Source organism: Choloepus didactylus, chromosome 4 (genome assembly GCF_015220235.1).
Source record: "Choloepus didactylus isolate mChoDid1 chromosome 4, mChoDid1.pri, whole genome shotgun sequence".
Lineage (NCBI taxonomy): Eukaryota > Metazoa > Chordata > Mammalia > Pilosa > Megalonychidae > Choloepus > Choloepus didactylus.
The window spans coordinates 120,304,730-120,325,411 of record NC_051310.1 but is presented as its reverse complement, the minus strand read 5'-3'; the positions used below and the strand labels follow the sequence as shown (position 1 = coordinate 120,325,411).

At 40.2% G+C, this 20,682-nt stretch overlaps 1 protein-coding gene and 1 pseudogene across 1 annotated transcript in view; one reads left to right on the top strand and one right to left on the bottom strand.

The window, feature by feature from the left end:
* Positions 1-20,682, bottom strand: part of MYO1E (myosin IE) — a 209,927-nt gene that overhangs the window by 69,971 nt on the left and 119,274 nt on the right. The window contains exons 6-10 of the mRNA XM_037833824.1: positions 17,019-17,108; positions 11,981-12,112; positions 9,254-9,388; positions 7,913-8,045; positions 135-331 (exon numbers count right to left, since the gene is read on the bottom strand). Of these exons, the coding sequence (XP_037689752.1) occupies positions 135-331; positions 7,913-8,045; positions 9,254-9,388; positions 11,981-12,112; positions 17,019-17,108 (687 nt within the window). The remainder of the gene's footprint in view (positions 1-134; positions 332-7,912; positions 8,046-9,253; positions 9,389-11,980; positions 12,113-17,018; positions 17,109-20,682) is intronic.
* LOC119531950 lies at positions 2,228-3,392 on the top strand (annotated as a pseudogene).

Sequence of the window (20,682 nt, the reverse complement as noted above, 5' to 3'; positions counted from 1 at the left end):
TGAGGGTTAAAAAGTAGAGGAGTGAAATAATAGTTAAAAGGAATGAGCTGAAATATGAAAACAAAACCTTTAGTAGTTTTACTCTTGATCGTTAAAATACGAAGCCTCACCACAGTCACCATGAGTTTACTTACATCTACCAGGAAATCGAAGACCCGGGCGTGCAGGGCCTTGGCGAGAGCATCCCTGGTGTAGCAGGCCTGCTCCACGTTGAGGGTCACGTGGATGGACTCTGATTTGCCTCCCCACTTACTATCCATCTGCCGGCTCGTTAGCTTTTCTTTCAACCGGTCCTGGTTTATCCCCAGAAGATATGCAGGAAAAGCCAAAACTATAGAAAACAAACAAACAAATGATGTTCTTTCCAAACGTCAACAATTCATGTCACAAACATGTGGAGGCACTTTTGTGTGTAAACACAAGACACCATCATCAGACCTCCAAAACTTACAACCTAGTAAATGCTGCTTATCAGCAATTCCACACACATCCATCTGCTTTATTTTTCCCAATTGTCTTATTATATGAGTCAATTCCCATGACAACTGAGAGTCTCAATAACACAAATCAGTGACTCAAGAAGGATGGAGAAACAATCCCCCTGCTGAGATCACAGCTAAATGCCTAAAATGGACATCCCAACACTCGCAGCAAGACAGGCAGGAAGGAGCTAACACTGCTTTGGCTCCAAACATTATTTTCTTCCTTTTTGGTACAATGTTTTCAAAACATCATTCCAAAAGAGCTTGAAGTACCTGATGTTACTGAACTAATAATTTCAACCACTCATGTATTTATTGTTTGTCATGTGTAGGGTTACTAAAAGGAAAGGACAGGATACGAAATATTTTTGAAATCTTGAAGACCATCCAGATGAGGAAAGGATATTTACCAAATAATGAGGGCTCCTAAAAGCTGCATATATGACACTAACAGGTAATCAAGTCCTGTGGGAATTTAGAAGTGGGAAATATTACCGTTTGTTAGGGCAGTCAAGGAAGGTGTGGGATTTGGGCAGGACTTAAAAGAATGAATAGGATTTGGACAGGAGAAAGGAATGGAATGTGCAAAGGCAAGCAGGCAGGAAATCAGGAGACGTGGTTGAGGTATAGCAAGTAGACTAGCATTGACTGTAGTTTCTCAGCTGTAGCTAGAAATTAAGGTGGAAGTGGGGGTTCTTGAATGGTACTTTTGGGCAAAAGGGGGAGATGGATGACTTCTTAAGAGGGGTGTTATAGGAAGATGACTCTGGGGGTGGTTTATGGGGTGAAATAGAGGGAAGCATTGTCATTCTTAGCACAGCAAACCCTTCAAATCCCATGGACATGTAGTAGGGTAGTTTATAGTTTTCAGATACAAAACTGAGGCTCCCATGGATCAGCAACTTGTTTCAGAGGCAGGCCAGGGATATAAAGGAAATTTTCTTTGTTTCTAGTCAAAATGCTCTAATGTGAATAAATGACACCATTCTTGGGCATTGAAATAATGCTCCTATATGAATGAAAGATTTTTATGGACTCAAATGAAAATCTGGACACGAGTTTTCTTTTTCTGCATAACACCTTGCCAAAATTCTCTGAGAAAGGGATTTTGTTAAAGACTTTATGATAATGCTGAAAAAGCACAAGGCTCCCAATACAGGATAATCTGTTCACATTTCACAGAAAGTGTTGGAGTGTAACGCGCCAACATTTCTCGATACAGACTACTAAACTGAGATTGTCAATAAATTCATTTCTAAAAAAATATAATCCCAGAACAATGGTCTACAAATGTTCTACAGAACTGCTTTGACCAGTGGCAGGGCTGCCTCTCACAAAGGACAGGTGAACAAAATCAAATGTGCTAATTTGCCAGTGGCCATTTCCTTCACTTTAGTCTTAATGTTAACACACACGCAATGTTAACAAACACGCATAATGAAACACCTTTGTGCAGGGGCAGATGACACCGCTGAATCCGACTGGATACACACACAGAGAACCTCCTGGACCCCTGTGGAGAGCAGGGTCACATTGGGCCTGGCTCAGCCCAGGCAAAAGAAATGGAAACGTCTCCACGGTGCTTCCGGAGCAGCCGCCTTCGCTGGGGAAACGGCAGTGACTGAGGAAACCAGAAGCCCGCGACTACTGGTGACCTTGTTTGTTTTCGGTTCTTTTCCAAACACTGGGAAATCGAAACTCAGTGGTCCTGAGAGCGGCCCTACGTAACCTGGCTGCAGGCTGTCATGGATGAACTCGTAGAAGATGATATCTGCATTCTGAGTCATGAAAAAGCCCACAGGAGGGAGAAGTGACTCCAGTCTCAACATATTCAGGAGATGAGTCTGTTGCTTCACATTTTGCCCTTGTCACTGCATATGAAGACATCAAAAAGCCACTTAATGATTCACAGAAAGAGAATGCTTTCTTAATGAATAAGATTCTTGGAAGAAAAGCTTTTAGTAGCTGGATTTGTGGGACGAAAACAAGTAAATAAGGCCTATCATGCGGATCAAGGTCTGCATGGATAGAGACAATTTGAAGAGCAAACTGGATAAAATAAACAGAGAAAACTCCGAATCTTTGAAAGTATTCAACGAACAGCTACAGTATAAAGAAGTAGAACTCCTCCAGCTAAGGACAGAAGTGGAAACTCAGCAGGTGAAGAGGAATTTAAATCCCCCTTCATCTAACTGGGAGGTGGAAAAGTTGAGCTATCACTTGAAGATCCATGGTTTGGCACAAGAGCTGGAATTGATGAGGAAAGAACGTAACAATCTCGAAATAGAGCTACAAAAATCCAAACAAACAGATCTGTCTCAGGAAGACAATCTGAAGAGCAGAGCTCTCCAAAGACTAAGCATTTCAAGTGATAATATACAACAGGCATACTGGGAACTGAAGAGAGAAATGTCTAATTTACATCTGGTGACAAGTACAAGCTGAACTACTAAGAAAACTGAAAACCCCAACTGCAATCAAGAAAGCTTATGCCCCAGTAGGATGCACTGAAGACCTTGGAAAAGATAAAACAAAACTGCACTTGATGAATTTTACTGCAACATATAGAAGACATAACCTCTTTCTCACCAAAAGGCAAAAAGCTCTTTGTCATACCACATCTTCTCCTTTACCAGGAGACACACATAAAGATTTTATCCAAGAAGCCAATTCTCCAATCACAGATAGAGAATGAGAAATCCATTCCTAATGATGGTGCAAACTTTCAGGAACACAACTCTTGTGGCAGAAATTTCCTGGAAGATAAGAATCCTTGAGTATTCCCAAGTCCTCCTAAATCAAGTGAGACAGCATTTGGGGAAATGTAAAAGTAAAACTTGGCCTTTACCCAATTTGCCACCACTGCATTACTTGGATTAACATAATCAAAACTGGCTTTATAAGAATTAATTCATGATTTGGTCACAAAGATGCTGTATCTCCCTTAGTGGTTCCACCAAGAAATTATTTAGCAAACTGAAAGTGGATTACAATTTTGCAGTTCTTCAGTACATACATTTGCACACACTGTACCCTAATATTGATTTTCTAGTATGAAGGAAGAACCCCTCCAGTTCCATATTCTGGCTAAGAATCAGACATATGCTAGTAATTAACACAACACTTAAGGTGATTCAAAAAGATAATTCCACGTTTGATAATAAGTGTTGTAAATTTCTGCCTCTCAGACAAAGAATGGAATTGAAAATTTTTAGATGTGGTTTCATAAAGCATGTGGAATGCCTAAATATTTCCATTCACAAAGATAAAAAAAGAGACCATTAATATAGGATAAAAACCATGTAAGTTGCTTCAAATTGAAGAAAGGGGCAAATAGCTCTGTGAATAGGTTTTATTTCTGTTGACCATATATGATGGTTAAAGATATGAAAAATACTACACAGGAATAATCTAGGTTATCCCATCTCTACATGCTATTGTTTCAACATTTCAGTTTTAAAATTGTTTTTTTTTTAATCACAATATCGTTTGTTAATAAAATCTTAGAATAGCAATTTGAATTTCAAGACTTGAAATAACCTGACCATTGAAGTCAAATTTGTCTCAGTACATCCCTCAAGTACTACTTGGAAAAAAAGAGATGAAATAAAAATAATTGTGAATGTGTGAACAAACTATTATAACCCTATATATCATCCAAGTAGAAGTAAGTAGAAAGAGTGTTAGAAAGTTTCAGCCTATCTGTCCCTTCACTTGTCTTTAAAGAAAATCTAAAAGTACCTATATAACTGTATAGATTCATTTTCTTCAAAGAGACTACAACTAGCTGCTTATTATATATAGCAGCTTATAAACTGCTAGGCTTTGTTTTGAAATGTAACATTTTATTCATGAAGAAAGATATTTTTAATTCACTGAATTACGAGTTTTAATTCCAGAGACTAAATTTTTTTTGCTGTATTGATATAGTACAATCATGAAATGTCCCAAAAGTCTTTCATTCTAAGTGGCCTACCATTTATATATAAGTAAAGAAAAAACAAAGATGAAACAAACAAAAAAAAGAGTCTAGGTATATGTTTACCAAAGTACCTACTGTATAAAGAGCCCTTCACTATGGGGAAGCTAGAATGTTAGTTATTATCAACATCACCAGGTAGACAGCCAGGGGCGGGCATACCCCACGTGAAACAGAGAATAGATAGCATCCATGGTTTTAGTAAATTCACTAGGGCCCCTCACCGTTCACGGGAACCCCATAGTGAATAGTAGTATAAAATGAACAATTACCCCAGATTTGTCTGTTTTGTAAATACGGGCTTCTCCCCAGTAAAATGCTAAAGTGGGGGCATGGTTAAAATATTTGGTAAAAATAGTTATGCCATTGTTTCTATGACAACAGCTAGAGAAACAGAATAAGGAAGAGAGTCCTTGAAGAGAGACAGCCAGACAGACACCAAGACTGACAGAGGCACGCTGTACTTCCATCTCTCCTATGTCTTCTCTAGAAGGAGACATGACTGAAGACTGCAGGCACTCCAAAAACAAGGTGTTGAATTTCACCAAGAATGAGAGCCATAGCTTAAGTAAATAGCCAAGAGGGCTAGAGAGGACATCAAGAACGGCTCTGAAAATAAAAATTCATGCCTGTTTTTTAAGTGCAAGCCTTCATAGCCTCTTATTTTCTTCAGTGGCTGCCCAGGTGTTGAAACTTCACAGCTGCTCATAGTGACTTCCTTCAGGCTGTGAATTTCCATGAGGGTGTGTGTAGCAGTGTGGCTGGATAAGAGTGTCAGGACAGAAGCTTGGAGGCTGTGGGATGGTAGAGGAAGGAAGCAGCATGACTAATTTTGACTGTATAGAACAGAAGAATCTGTTAGAAGGTAACATTTCAGCACATTTTAATAATGAAGATTGATTTCCATTACTGCATTAAAGTGTAAAGCAAAGTTGGATTTAATTTTTCCATTTAGATCCAAAGCGTGGGGAAGACTGAAAAGAAGAAGCAAAACAAAATTCCATTTTTACCAATTTATAAGAAATGAACAAGGTAAAAGTGGTTTACCTCTGTTTTTCCATTAACAATGGGGCAAAGGGGCATTCACACTTGTACTCCCAGTTGTTATTTAATTAGTATTTTTTCCCATTAGTAAAATTCCTAGATTAATTTGCTATTTAACATCTTTTGAGCAAGACTTGTTTCCAAAACTATGTCATCTGATTTCATTTATGATGACTGCACATGTGTGCCTAAGTTGAGGTTTGTTTGGCTTCTCAGCAACATCAAGGTTTAAATAAGGAAATTCTTTAGCTCTATTGTCCAAAGGTCAGGTAACACAAAATTGGCTGTTATTAATGGCTATTTTGCTTTAGTAGGTTAGTTGTGATGGGAATCTTACCAATTTTGTTTTTTGGTTGTTGTTTTTTCCTACAGCAGATTAGACAGAAGAAAGTCTGCTTTCTCCATTATAAAAGCATTGGCTAGTACTTCCCTCTAGGAATTTATTCCACAAATACACTTAAATATGAGAAAGATGACACAAACCAAGGTTATTCATTTTGTGATTGTTTGTAATAGTAGAAGATCAGAACTATATTAATGTCCAAAAACAGATTTGCTGGTTAAATAAATCAAAGTATAGACAAGCAATGGTAGACTACGCAGCCATAAAAAGGATGAAGCGCCTTATGAATTGGTATAGAATTATCTCCAAGATGTATGTTAAGGGAAAGAACAAGCTACAATACATTGAACTATATGCTCCCATTATTGCCCAAAAATGAGAAAAAAGAATGGATATGTACAGTCTCTTTGGAACACATTTTCCTGGGGAGAAACACAAGACCGGAAATACTGGTTGACTCTGGGAAGGGAAACAAGTTGACTGACAAAGGGGTAGATGGAAGAACTTTCACTGTACACCTATTTGAACCAGGTTAATGTATTACTAACTGAAAAACAACAACAATAAAAACCCAAAATCAATAGAAGAAAAGTATCGGGAGGGGGACACATTTCTTTGTTAAACCTCGTTGGCTTCAAGTACAGTCTTTTCAGATCTCCTTCTCTCCACCACCTTCATCTGGGCACTTCACAGGCAGGGGCCAATCCTGAGCCTTACCCAGTTAGGGGAGGAGGCTGTTTCCTCTGCACATCGGTGTGGAATGAACTACTTCTTTCTCAAAGATACAGGGGAGAGCTTGCTGTTTCAGTGTCATGTCTTTGTTCTTAAGCATAAAGAGGCAATAAAGGATTTTACTACTCAGGAAAGGCAAGGAAAATCCAGTCTACTTCCACAGAAACAACTACCAAATCCAAACTGTCAATGTTCTCTTAACAATTCTGGCCCTGCTAGATGAATATGTACATTTATTAGATGAGAAGGATAATGTCGATAAAGTCTAGAAACATAGTTATCATTATTAGGTCACATTGCTAAACTTTATGGACACCCTGTATATTTATTGTTTCCCACCCCTCTTCCCTGTTAAACATAATCCATCTTTCTCTTTATCAGATAGACAAGAGAAGTTAGTAGAACTTCCCTTTTTTTATCAGAAAAGAAAACAAAAACATAAAAGAGAACCTTATTTGGAATGGAAATATCCCCACTGCCTTGTCAGCAATGAGTGTGATACTATTTATTACTTAACATCTAAATTTATATCCTGAAGAATGCTGAGAAAGGAAAAAATGTCTTCCTGGGTGGTTGAAGGATGTGTGGGTTCCGAGAGCAGCCTGGAAAGTCATCTGATGCCCAAGAGGCTAACGTCACATGCCACAGGATTTGGGGTGGTTGCTGGCACACAGAACTGATAACGTCTCTCTGCAGGAAGGACCCTGGTTTCTTCTCAAAGAGTAAAAATGATCACTCATGTCTTGAGGTCCATAACTACTACTGATAGGAGATCCTGAATGCTCCTCATTAGAGACTATAGCAGCAACGACAAAGTAATAGCGGATGTCTGTCTTGTCTCTGTTTTTAACAACTGAATCGAATCCAACCCACAGGCAAACTGTGAACCTGTGAGCTCTCCGTATCTACATATATTCTAACAATTGCTCTTCAAGACTTTTAGGTGAATGTAGACCTTAAAGAGCAGTTACAGAAAAGGTTTTCATTACAAGACTAATCTTCTGAGTTGTTAAACCATTACTCTAATCTTCATTAAAGATATCACTTTATTTTTAAAACTAGAGGTGAAATTGTGCCAGATTTCCCTAAGACTAACGGTAAAGCGAAACAATTTCATTAATCATCTCCTCCGCTGGAGGAGCTGGCGGCGAGGAGAGGCCAGGTGCATAGAGAAGTCCTAGTCTCTCATAAGGCTGTTCTGCTCTCTACAGAAGAATACATAGCACTTCCCATCTGTTTTCAAAATACCCTAACTGAGATCTAAGCAAACTTCTGATGTGAGTTAAACAGCCCTCTCCCCTCGTTCTACAACCATGTGCCAAAGCTACCCACACTCTTGGCTCTCCACCGCCGCGTAGTTGCCCACTTCCTTGAAGCTGATGTTTCCCAGGTGGAGAACTCCTGCCACTATCTGCAGCACCAGTGTCTGCTCCTCTGCGAAGATCCCGATCACATTCATCGCGTGCTGGAAGAGAAAAGACTCGGAACTAACTATCCAGGCAAGCTGGTCGCCTATTTTATATAAGCATGTCATAAAGAAGACAGAACTGAGGCTGTGTTGTGCAGTTAGAGCAAAGGGACTAACTCGGCTTGGCCCGCAATGGTAGCTGGAAGTTCCTGTGAGACATTTTCACTGACTAATGCATGCACCCACATTCTTCTCGGGGCACAAAGCCATGCTGGAAGGGCAGTTCTATCTTCAACATAGCATGTGATCCTCCCAGGGGTAAGGACAGGAGAGCTCCAGGAGGAGAGACACTCAGACGGGGTGGCAGCTGCACACAAGGTATCAAGCCTCTCCTGCACCCCTGGTGTATTCTTGTTGCCAACCGCCACCCCTAAGGGCATGCTCCCCTCTTTCCAGCTACTCCAAATCGACTCCTAGATCATTCCCTTGATGGGGGGGGGGGGGTCCGAGAATAGATTTTATTTGCAAAAGGATCTTGATGAAATATCTCGAAGGAATCAAATAAAAGCATCATTAAAAAGTCTTGTTTCTCAAGTTCATGAAGTCCATTAAAAGCAGCTAAAATGTCTGAGTCCTAGATATCCTTATCCTAAGAGAACTAAACCTAGGACCATTCTATGGGTCTCTTATCTACATTCTTTCCTCCCAGCTAATTTGAGGCCCTATGGTCTCTCGATGCCATCTTGCTTCCTGGTACCCAGGCCACAATGTGTCTGAACATCCTGTCCCTTCCAAACACAGTGTCGGCCCCCCTCAAACTGAGCCTCTGTTGCCGTTTCCGGGGATCCCACTCAGTTGTAGGTCTGGGCTGAGGGATGGGCCAGGCTCATAGCTGACTCAAGAAGCAGTGGTGACGTACTTTTTTTTAGGCTAAATGGATGACCAACCTACCTCCAGAATGTTCTAGATTGACTCATTCCCCCCACCCCCACCCCCGCCACAGGACATGGCTCCTCAATAATCTTACCTCAACTAGTTTCACAACTTGTACCATAACAAACAAACAATGGGAATAGCATGGTAGAAGAGTCTTCTGATCTGTACAGTGCAGAGGTGAAGAGAAAATAGAAAAAAAATGAAGAAGGGTGGAGAAAAGGCTAAAGGTGTTCTAAAATGTCTAAAGCTGATTAAGAACACAAGAATGTTCTTTGCTTTGCCTCTCTAAGAAAAGAGTTCAACAACTGTGAGGGCCAATCAGCACTTACCAGAGTTTCCTGAAACTCTCGCTTGTCATCGATGTCATCCACCTTGTACGACCCAGAGAGGCTCAGGTAGTAGTAATAGTCCATGCTGGTGATGCCGAGACTGTGCTTCTGCTCTGCAGAGGCTCCCTCGATGAGCTGGGGCAAGAACATGCAGGATGTCGGCAAGGTGGCCCACAAAGCATGCAAGTCACCATTAGAGCTGAGCCAAGGCAGTGAGGACTTTTTATGCTGCTTTCTAAAATGCTGGTGGACCTAGTCCCTGAAATATAAAGGGGCTTCAGAATATCTGCTCTACCTGTAGAAACCCCAAATCATCTCTGCAAAATCTGGTTTTAGAACCTAATAAGATCTGCAAGAGTGAGAATTTTCCCTTTGTCATTAAATAGAACTATATTGCTCCACTTGTGGGATCCCTTGAAAGGGTGGAGAAAAAAAAACTGATTATAATTACTTAGTTCCTACCTAACTTGCTTATAGCCTTCTCAAGTGGAGCTGGCTCCTCCATGCTTCTCATTGCAGGGTATATATTTAAAAAAAAAAAGCCTTAGCTCCCTGCCTCTAAAACCTCCTGACAACTTCCCTTGACTTCTTGTTCCATCTCAGATGTCTACCTCAGGTCTGGGCAAGTACGATGGAAAATGTTTAACAATTGACTCTTGGGAGAAAAGAAAAGCGGATTTGTGGCTTCTGCCAATTTCTGTGGTGTCAATACTCCCACCACAATTGATTTCAAACTCCCAATAAGATGTTATTGAAGGGAGAGGTGGAAAGAGATGTGCACAGTCCATACAAGCCAGCTTTGGCTCCAACACCACTGGCTCTAACCCAACAAACATTTAGGAAAATAGAGCAGAGACAACTCCTCAACACACTTTTCCATCTTTGTCAAGGTCTTCATGATATCTTGGTTTCCCTTCTCCAAATTGGGAGTCCTCATCTCTACTACTGAGTTCTAGATCATCCTATGACAGGCTCCCTTCATTTTCATCCCCATCTCTATAAAATTTTTGTACCCCTCACTTCCTCTTTTTCCTTCTGCTTTTTGTCTGAGGAAGAACTTTTCTCCCCCATTTTTCAGTCTTCTCCTCACTCATATCACATAGTCCTCCTTTTGAATACAGGCTACTCTGTACCTTCTTTGGAAGCCTTTCCTTGACATTGTGAACTTCTTCACTCTGCAGAATCCCCTTCCTCACCATGATTTTTCGCTTCTCTTCCCACCACTCTGCTGAAATTCTTCCTGTAGCTACTTTCCAGGGGCTAAATCCAACAATCCTTTCCTGCTTCTCAAATCCCAACCCCATCCCTTCCTGAAAACAGCTATAAGCACCTGATCCTGTTGCTCACCCTCCAGGCTTCCCTGGCACTGGGGACACTGCGGGATCCTGCGTTTCCTCCTTCTCTGACTGCTTCTGTCTGCTTCACTGGCTCTTCACTCCCTCCTCGTCCTGTACATGTGGTCAGTCCCCACGGTCCTGCATGGACATTGTTTTTCTCTCCACACTCACTCCCACAGGAGTCTCATCTATTTCAGAGCTTCAGTGATTTTATGTCATACTCTTAAACCCTGTCTCCTTCCTGAGCTCATCAGGTTCCCAGCCTTTACTTGGGTGGTTTCCAGCCTGTGGGCAGAGGACTCCTGGAGGGGGGGTAGGGTTGCATTTACGAGAAGGGATCCTGGAATCCATTTATGCACATCTATCTAGGGCTCAAATAAATAATATGCTTTGTGTGAGGGTGTCATGCAGTTGTTGTTTCAATTGTTTGTACATGTTGCTTTGACTAATACCTTTAAAAGCATTCCTAAATTTGCAAAAGCTTTTGTCATTTATGTAGTTTTTCAGTCAATAGGTACCAACTACAAGAATGATATGTCTTCATCTAAGATGTCTATATAATTGAAAAATTTGAATGTGAGCTACTACCACAGTTTTAACTTCTTCTTCTAATCCAGTGATGTTGAACTAAGAACAAAGCAGAAACAGTCACCATGCCCTTTTCGAAGAAAATCTAATGTGGATCAGATATTTTATATCTAAATATTATACTAATAAATAAACCCAAACATAAAAAATTTGTTTATGGTATCATTACAGTTAAAAAAATTTTTTAATAGTAGAATCAAATGATTGCTGAAGCCTGGAACACAACTTAAAAGCATCCTATACAATGATCTATCTCCAAACTCCCCAGGCCTTCTGAGGGTCTAAGTTGAAATGATCCAACCCTATCTGGAGTTTTTCCTCCAACAATTCACCTTTTGGAGACTTCTGCCCTTACAGAATGGTTGAAGTGGGGTTTATTGATCGTCTTCTCCTCTCTCACCTTCTCAACCTTTATTTAGGAACTCTGGGCCCCTGATCTCTCCCCCCTGCACTTTATGCATCAAGAGCTAAACCTCCTTAAAATCTCCCCAACCATCCCGTCAAATCTCCACACCTGAATTCCTCTTTAGCAAAGCATCGAACACTCCTACTCCTACTTTTCCGATAATTTAACTTTTGGGTGTTTTGGTCTTATCTCCCCATCTATATTTTATTCTCTTTGAGAGTAGAAATAGTCTCGCAATTCTTTTGTACATAGACTTGCACATACTCTACCAATATGTATTTCTTGGCTTGCCAGACTAGATTGTCTAAACCTAACAGCTAAGTGGAAAAAACAAATATATATATATTTTAATGTGGAGAAAGAATAAATGGGAAAGAAAAAAATATAAAGGTAAACCTGGTAAAATATGTGAAAACTCCGCTCTCCAGGGTTCCTCATCACCACCCTAGATTTTTCCAGAAGGAAGTTGGAGATCTTTCCACCATCTGGTTCCCCACCTGGACTGAACTGGATTTCAAAGTATTTTCCCTACAAGAAAGTTAGGGATTTCCTTCAATGGCTGGTAAATAAAGATATGATGTTCCAAACAAGCTTTTCACATAGTATATAATTCAAGGAAATTCATTAATGAAAGACATGTTTTGAATTATTCCCAATTCTGCTCTAGACTTCCTCACCTTTTCCTTTCAGACAATAAACCATGCTCTTGTCCAATCACACAGTTCTGTATTGAGAGACTCCATTGTGCAGGCCGAACTAAATAAGGATATGTGATATTCCTTGCCCGTTTTTCCCAGTAGGTACTTGACTCCTAAACCAGAAGTTCATATGGTGTCCTTGGTCTAATAAGACTGACTTCCATCAGCTGCTTTCAGAGGAAGCAAATATTCCTTCTGGTTGACTTTATGGCTTTGAGCAAAAGCAGCCAATCCCATTACCTCTGGAGCATCGTAAAAGCTTACTTAAAAGAAAAACATTTGGTTATGAATAAAGTTCTTTCCAGTTCTTTGTGGGTGTGGGGATTTTTATTATTGTGGTTACTATTATTATTGGTATTATTCCCCTTAAAATTACTACTAATAGGGAACAAAGGAGAATAGAAATGTAGAATTTAGCTCATAAAGGTATCCAGATTGCTAAGTAAATGAATTTTTTCTTACTAGAATCTATTTTCTCTCCTTTCCCCAGAAACTTTAGTACAGGGCAAACCTAAATGAAGGAAAGACAAGCACGTGAGCATGAGGGAGTGGTGTGGCCTAAGGCCAAAACAGATTAACAGCATTCACATTCAATATTTTCAAAATCTGTACAACAGACAAAACCCACACGTCTCAGGGGTGAATCCTGCTGGGTCTCAAGTCTGTGACTAGAACACAAATTCATTAAGGACAAGAAAAGTGCATGGCATGTTTTGGCTGTTGCCTACAGCAGCCAGTGCCTGCTGGGTGTCCCTGTTGTTAAATTACTTGCTGATTCAAGGTATCTGAAAGATCAAAAAAGAAGGCTATCCTTTAACTTAAAAATGACCCCTCCCTTCCCGCCCCTCCAAATAAACCCAGAAACAAATAAACACCCAGAAGCGCAAAGCACAGAGAAGAAACACAAACCGCTGCTATCCTGCATGACTGCGGTTTCTGAGAAAAGCGGGCTGAACAAGATCCTTAGTGCTGTCTATTGTGACTGTCCTCTACCACTTCTTCCTTTTTGCATGTTTAGAAAGGGACAATTCAGTACCCCCATCCCCACCCCCCAACTCCCCGTCAGGAGAAAATGAAATCAAACAGGACATGCAAATCTAGGAAGGGCAGGTGTAGTAAGTGGCAAACTCTTAAGCCTTTCTAAGGAGGGACTCTCCACCCTGCTGTGCCGTCCCCTGGAAAACCCAGGAGACAGCCTGGTGCCCGGCACAACCCCTGGCTAAATAAATCAGCATCTCTAAGGAGGCACCCTGGCTTGGGCAGGTTTAAAAAGTGCCCAGGTCATTTTTATGAATAGCCAAGGCTGAGAATCTCTGCTCTAATGTACGGAAATGCTTATACATAGTTAGAAATTCTTAACAGTACAATTATAAAAATGTGCTTTCATCAATTGTAACAAACATACCACACCAATGCAAATGTTAAAAATAGGGTGGTCTATGGGGAACTATATTTTATGCATGATTGTTCTGTAAATGCACAAGTTCTCTAATAAAAAAATTTTTAAAGAAGTTTAAGATTTCTGTTCTTAAACTGTGGGGGGAAAGACATTTTATAAAGGCAAGGGGATACTGCATTTTGATAATTAAATGGAAAGCAACTTTGACTCTATTGATAATGCTTTATTTCTTAAGCTGAGTGCGGCATTCACAGATGTTTATTATATTATTTAAAAATAGTGGGGGGGTATATGGAAACTTCACTTTCTGCATGATTTTTCTGTAAACTTACAAAAGCTCTAATAAGAACAAAAAAAATTTTAATTCAATGACAGACAGCAAATGATTACTAACAAAAAAGAGTCTGAAAGAGTTCATAACATATATTTTAAATGTAAAAAGATTTACAAATAGAAATTCATGAATTTTTATGATTATAAACGTACTACATGGCCATTTTTAAAAGTAAAATTACCCGTAATCGCATCCTGATGCCACTTCCATTTCCTCCCACCAAAGAGTCACTGTAACATAATGTTCAAACTTTTGAATTAAGGTGATTACATATAGCTTAATTATGTTTTATAAAATACGTCCATTTGCCACAGACGTAGGGGACTGTTGGTTTGATGGGTTGAGCCCTCTACCATAGGTTTTACTCTTGGGAAGGCGGTTGCTGTAAAGGAGAGGCTAGGCCTCCCTATATTTGTGTCTAAGAGCCTCCTCCCAAATGCCTCTTTGTTGCTCAGCTGTGGCCCTCTCTCTCTGGCTAAGCCAACTTGAAAGGTGAAATCACTGCCCTCCCCTCTATGTGGGATCAGACACCCAGGGGAGTGAATCTCCCTGGCAACGTGGAATATGACTCCCAGGGAGGAATGTAGATCTGGCATCGTGGGACGGAGAACATCTTCTTGACCAAAAGGGGGATGTGAAAGGAAATGAAATAAGCTTCAGTGGCAGAGAGATTCCAAAAGGAGCCAGGAGGTCACTCTGGTGGGCACTCTTAAGCACACTTTAGACAACCCTTTTTAGGTTCTAAAGAATTGGGGTAGCTGGTGGTGGATACCTGAAACTGTCAAACTACAACCCAGAACCCATGAATCTCGAAGACAATTGTATAAAAATGTAGCTTATGAGGGGTGACAATGGGATTGGGAAAGCCATAAGGACCACACTCCACTTTGTCTAGTTTATGGATGGATGAGTAGAAAAATAGGGGAAGGAAACAAACAAACAGACAAAGGTACCCAGTGTTCTTTTTTACTTCAATTGCTCTTTTTCACTTTAATTATTATTCTTGTTATTTTTGTGTGTGTGCTAATGAAGGTGTCAGGGATTGATTTAGGTGATGAATGTACAACTATGTAATGGTACTGTGAACAATCGAATGTACGATTTGTTTTGCATGACTGCGTGGTATGTGAATATATCTCAATAAAATGAAGATTAAAAAAAAATATATGTCCATTTGAAAACAAAAATGAGACCCTATTATAAGCATTGTTCTGTAGTGTTTCTTTTAAAATTTAACAGTATTTTTATGGATCTCTTAAAATAAGAAATTAATAGGGAACTTACATAATTTAACTTAAAAGTAGTATTGTTGTCAAAGATAACGAACATTTTAAGTTTAAATAAAAATTGTCAAAGTGCTCCCCTGGGAGGATGTCAGACTTCAAGCAACAGTATCTTTTTCCCCAGGTATTATCAATCTCCTTAATGTTTGCCCATCTTAGAGACAGAAAATGATATATTGTTTTAATTTTCATTTCTCTCATTAATAGTGAGAGTATCTTTTGATGCCCTCAGAAACTGTTTTGTGTATATAGGTGAATTGCCCAAACATATTCTTTTCCATCTTTCTGTTAGGGTTGTCTGACATTTTTAATCAGCAAAACAACAAATGATTCTTTTGGCTTTTATAAAAAGTGATTGATGTATCTTACCTGTCCAAGGAAAGTGAATAACTTAAATAGGGAAAACCTCATTTTAATTATTTTTTCTGCATTCCAAGAAAGACAAAAACGGGTAGATAGGTAACTAGAGAGCTAAATTTGGTCAAGCCTTAGCATTTTACAAGGCAGTTATAACTAGAAAAAAAAAGTCAAGTAGAAATTTAGTTCACATCTTCTTTCCTATTTTCATTACATAGAAACTTCTTTAAGATAACACACCCCAGGCATTGAGCAGAAAAATATGAGAGATGAACACATGAGTAAACAGTGTGAATAATATCAGGCAGCAAGGAAAAAGAGGACAAGTCTGCTAAATAGAACTCACCAGGGAACCTAACAATTACTGCATGAGAATTTAGTAAGAATTCTCTTGGAAATAGAAGTCTCCTTCCAAAATAGAGATTTAAAAAGAAATTGTTTTTCTCCAAAATTCCCATATAATTTATTTTTAAATGGTCCAGAATCAGACTCACAGATGGCCCCTTGAATGCTTTGGTGCCAGAAATAATCTATGTCTGAGTCAAGATGCAAAATCTACATAAATCAAAGCTACCTGGTAAACATTCATTTCTCTGTGAATCCGGCTATTTGTCAAAGGGAATATATTCAGATTTATCTTTGCCAGCTTTCCAATTTACCCCCTCGGGAGATGCCCAGCCAGAAAAAATGTCTAAATGAGCATCCACCTCAAGGCAAACACTTTCATCACCTTGGGTAAGTGAGCCACTAAGAGCCAATCTGGGAGGCCACCAGGTCCAGTCACGTTGGGATGTTATGCTACACAAATACACAAAAAACAAAAACCCAAAGCTACGATGGGCAGGAAAGGGAGTGAACTTCAGACAACTCCGACCATCAGGCTCATTCTGGCTGACTGAGAGGAGCACAGTCTCTGGCTGGGGGCTGGAGTCAAAGGTCTCCTTCCTCCAAGGTGTCAGACCAAGTCCCAGGCAGCAAAACCATCACCACTCGGCCACAAAACCTCACTCTACTTGTTTCTCTGTCTGGGAAAGAAGGTTTTTTCTCCATGGCACAAAATCAAGCTCTTCCAGGATGAGAGATGCCATTTTTATCCGGTTTTATTTTCCTTAGGAAGGCAACTCTAGTTGAGAACTGCTTTCAAAATTATCTTGTTTGCATCCCTGAGACCCACAAATAACTTCAGTCAAAAGGCAAATTGAAGCCCGAGAGCACGCTACTACAAAAAATGAAGAGAAGATTGAAACGGAGGCCTCCTGATGGTATGTGAAAAGCTCCCGTTTCCTTTGGGATATCGGAGTTAAATCAAGACTATCAACATCATCAATCAGGCGACATTCGCTGAATCAGGGCAGAGACTTACAAATCGGCTGGAGTTGTTGTTGCGGACGGTCTTGGCGTTCCCGAAGGCCTCCAGCAGTGGGTTGGACTGCAGGATAATGTCCTTCACATGCTGTCACAGCAAACAGACCGGAGGTTAGGAAGGTGCTAACATTACCGCACAGCGGAAAGCCAATCTTTCCCTGAGAAACTGGTTTCTAGATGCAGTAAGGTGAGAGGCCCCAATTCCACGTGTCCCTGGAGGTCTCTGGGGGATTCATTCTTTCACCAGGGTAGATCTAAACCTGTCTGTATGTTCAGGACTCTCAACTCCCTTGGCTTGATACAGGGTCCACTGGAGCCAAACAGTAAATGAGGAGCTACACGTGAATTTGCAAACATTCCCAGACTGGGTTTCCAAATTGGTTGCTGCAGCCTCACCCTGCACTCTCAAGTGTGCCAGGAATCAAAGAAGGAAGGAAAGTGAAACAGGAAGGGGTTTCTCTACTAATCGGGGTCTTTATGATCACTACACCTTACCAATTACACTACCGGCCTCTCTCCCCTGCACCCACCCTCTGCACAGCAATGAGAGTCATCTTAAACCTTCTCCTCAAAAAAGATTGTGGAAACAAGTTTTGTGCTTCTCACACTTTGATATGCATGAATCTCCTGGGGATCCTGTTAAAATGAAAATTCTGATTCCATAGGTCTAGGTTGGGGCCCAAGTTTGCATTTCTGTCTGACATCCTGGTGGTGCTGGTTTTGCCAGCAACATCCACACTTAGAGCAGCAAGAGTCAATGCTGTGTTGTGTGGCACAATTCCTGGCCTACTGGAAGGTAAGAATTTGGTTTTCAAAGATTCTAGCTCTGTGCCAGGCTGAAAACTGTGCCAACACACCATGCACTTGAGACAGCTCAACAGACAGGATTTGATGTTGGAGAAGTCTTTGAACAAGTGAGTCATTCCTTATACTTCTAATTTTTCACATGCTATGGACAAACATGTTCCAGAAATAACAAGTCTTCTGGCTTGTGCTCTTTAGCTACTGACTAATTCCAAGCCAAGAGCTGTGTATCACTGTCCTCATAAGAAAGCAGGAAGAGAAAAATCAACTGAAACATCTGCAGTCTGGCTACTAGGTCACAGTCTGTAACAAATGGGGTTTGAGTAAGGCACTATTAATTGAGTAGGTAACAGCTGAAGTATTCCTTTGGCAACTACTGAACACTCAGAAGATAAATGGCCACGAGGAATGAGAACTGGCACGCCAACCCAACCAGGAATTCGTCATTAGCAGTGGCACCAACGGCAAATTCTGGGTGGTCCTTCCACGGGGTCAGTTTCAAAGCTTAGAAACATACTTCTAGCTGCCTACTTTCTTTTAAAAGCTCATGGATTTATATAAACTTTGCTCTTCCTCATAAAATTAATTTTGAGCTTGTGGATCTTGACTAATCTTTTACATATTTTCTTTGCTGGCCAGACCTGTCTGCACAATTTATCACACCTAGCTTCTCTCTTAGGGACAGAATAACAAAAGAGGCTCTTCTTTACCTCTTCCCTTCTTTAATTATCTACAATTTTTTTTAAATGAAAATATTTATGTATGTGTCCATCCATCCATCCGTCCGTCCATCCATCCGTCCATCCATCCATCCATCCATCCATCCATCCATCTCTATCAACTACCTGATGTTCAAATTTTGCAGCATGCGATAAGCATGTCAAGGAAAAGAGAACAAGCAAATTTATGTAAAGAGACAGCTCACTCACAAAACAGCATTCTGGATTCCTGTCCCCACATCTCCCCTCTAAGGAAAGGGTGTACAATCACATGAATAGAGAAAAGCAAATGGACTGAACCACACCAACCTAGTTTCTAAAGCTGCACTCACTGTCCAATACACAGGCCACAAGCTACATGTGGCTGTTGATCACTTGCCGGGTGGCTAGTCCCAAATGAGATAAGCTGCAAGTGCAAAGTACACACTGAATTTCAAAGACTCAGTACCAGAAAGAGAAAGTAAACTATCTCATCAATATTTTATATTGGCTACATACTAAAATTATAATTTCATGTTTCTATGTTTTTTTAATGGGGCTACTAGAACACTTAAAAATACATTTGTGGGACTGTATAATAGTGAATCTTGTGGTGGACAATGTCTGTGATTAACCATACAAATATTAAAAAGATCTTTCGTGAACTAGAACAAATGTATGACACTATTACAAGGAGTTAATAGGGAAGTATATGTAGTCCAGTAACAAATGGACTACACCGATACTATGGGTCAATAATGGGGGCAGGATAAGGGCAATGGGAGGATATGGGTTTTCTTATTTATTTTCATTTCTTTCATGGAGTAATGAAAATGTTCTAAAATTGATCATGGGATTGTATACACAACTATGTGATGATACTGTGAGCCAGTGATTGTACGCTTCAGATGGTTCATAGGGTATGTGAACACATCTCAGTAAAACTTCATTAAAAAAAAAAAAAAAACTACGATAAGCTATCACTGTGGCTTGCATTATATGTCTATTGCACAGTGCTGCCCTAGCTCTTCCTTCCATTCAGACAAAGAGGATACACCAAGGCCCTTTAGCTCTATGTGAGGAACTTTTGAACTACGCCTTAAGCTTCACAATCCACCAGGACCCGATGGAGCAGCATTTAATTAGTAGACAGATCCACAATAAAGAGAGCTCTAATGTATTTTTTAAAAGTCTACAGCTGAGAAGAGATTTCAAATGGAGTTGAGAGAGGTTACTCCGGAGGGCATTCTTATGTGCTATATAGATATCCCTTTTTAGTTTTTAGTGTATTAGAATAGCTAGAAGGAAATACCTGAAACTGAAAATGCAACCCAGTAGTCTTGATTCTTGAAGACGATTGCATAACTATGTAGCTTACATGGTGTAACTGTGTGATTATGAAAACCTTGTGGATCACACTCCCTTACGTGGTGTAACTGTGTGATTGTGAAAACCTTGTGGATCACACTCCCTTTATCCAGTGTATGGACAGATGAGTAAAAAAATGGGGACAAAAACTAAATGAAAAATAGGGTGGGATGGGGGGGGTGGTGGAATGCTTTGGGTGTTCTTTTTTACTTTTGTTTTTATTCTTTTTGGAGTAAAGTAAAAGTTCAAATATTGATTGTGGTAATGATGCACAACTATACGATGGTACTGTAAATAACTATACACCGTGGTTGATTGTAGGGTATGTCAATATATCTAAAACTGAATTAAAAAAAAAAGTCTACAGCTGACCATGGCAGTAACATTGCTTATTAAATGATTCTGATTGAAAAATGAATCTTCACAGTGAATACTAATGGGGAGCATGAGTTTCAATCAAAGGAGATTCAGCAGCACTCAGTGCTAGCAGCGAGCACTGTGAGCTCAGGCACGGACCTCAGTCCACCATCACAGCACTCGCAGTCTTCCCAGGAGGCAGGGGTCTTACACATTCCTGCTGATGCTGTTTCTGCCACCACAATGAGTGAAATGAAGGACAGATGAAGCAGAATCTACCCCATTCATATACTCTCCTCCTGAGTCTTTCTTCTCTGCCTGTTCTCTTCTCCTCTCTTGCATTCTTGCTCTGTCTTCTCCCTTTCCAAAGGTCTCTCTCCTTCCTTCTTTCTTTTCTGTTTCTTCATTATCGTCTTCTGTCAGCCCTTTTACTCT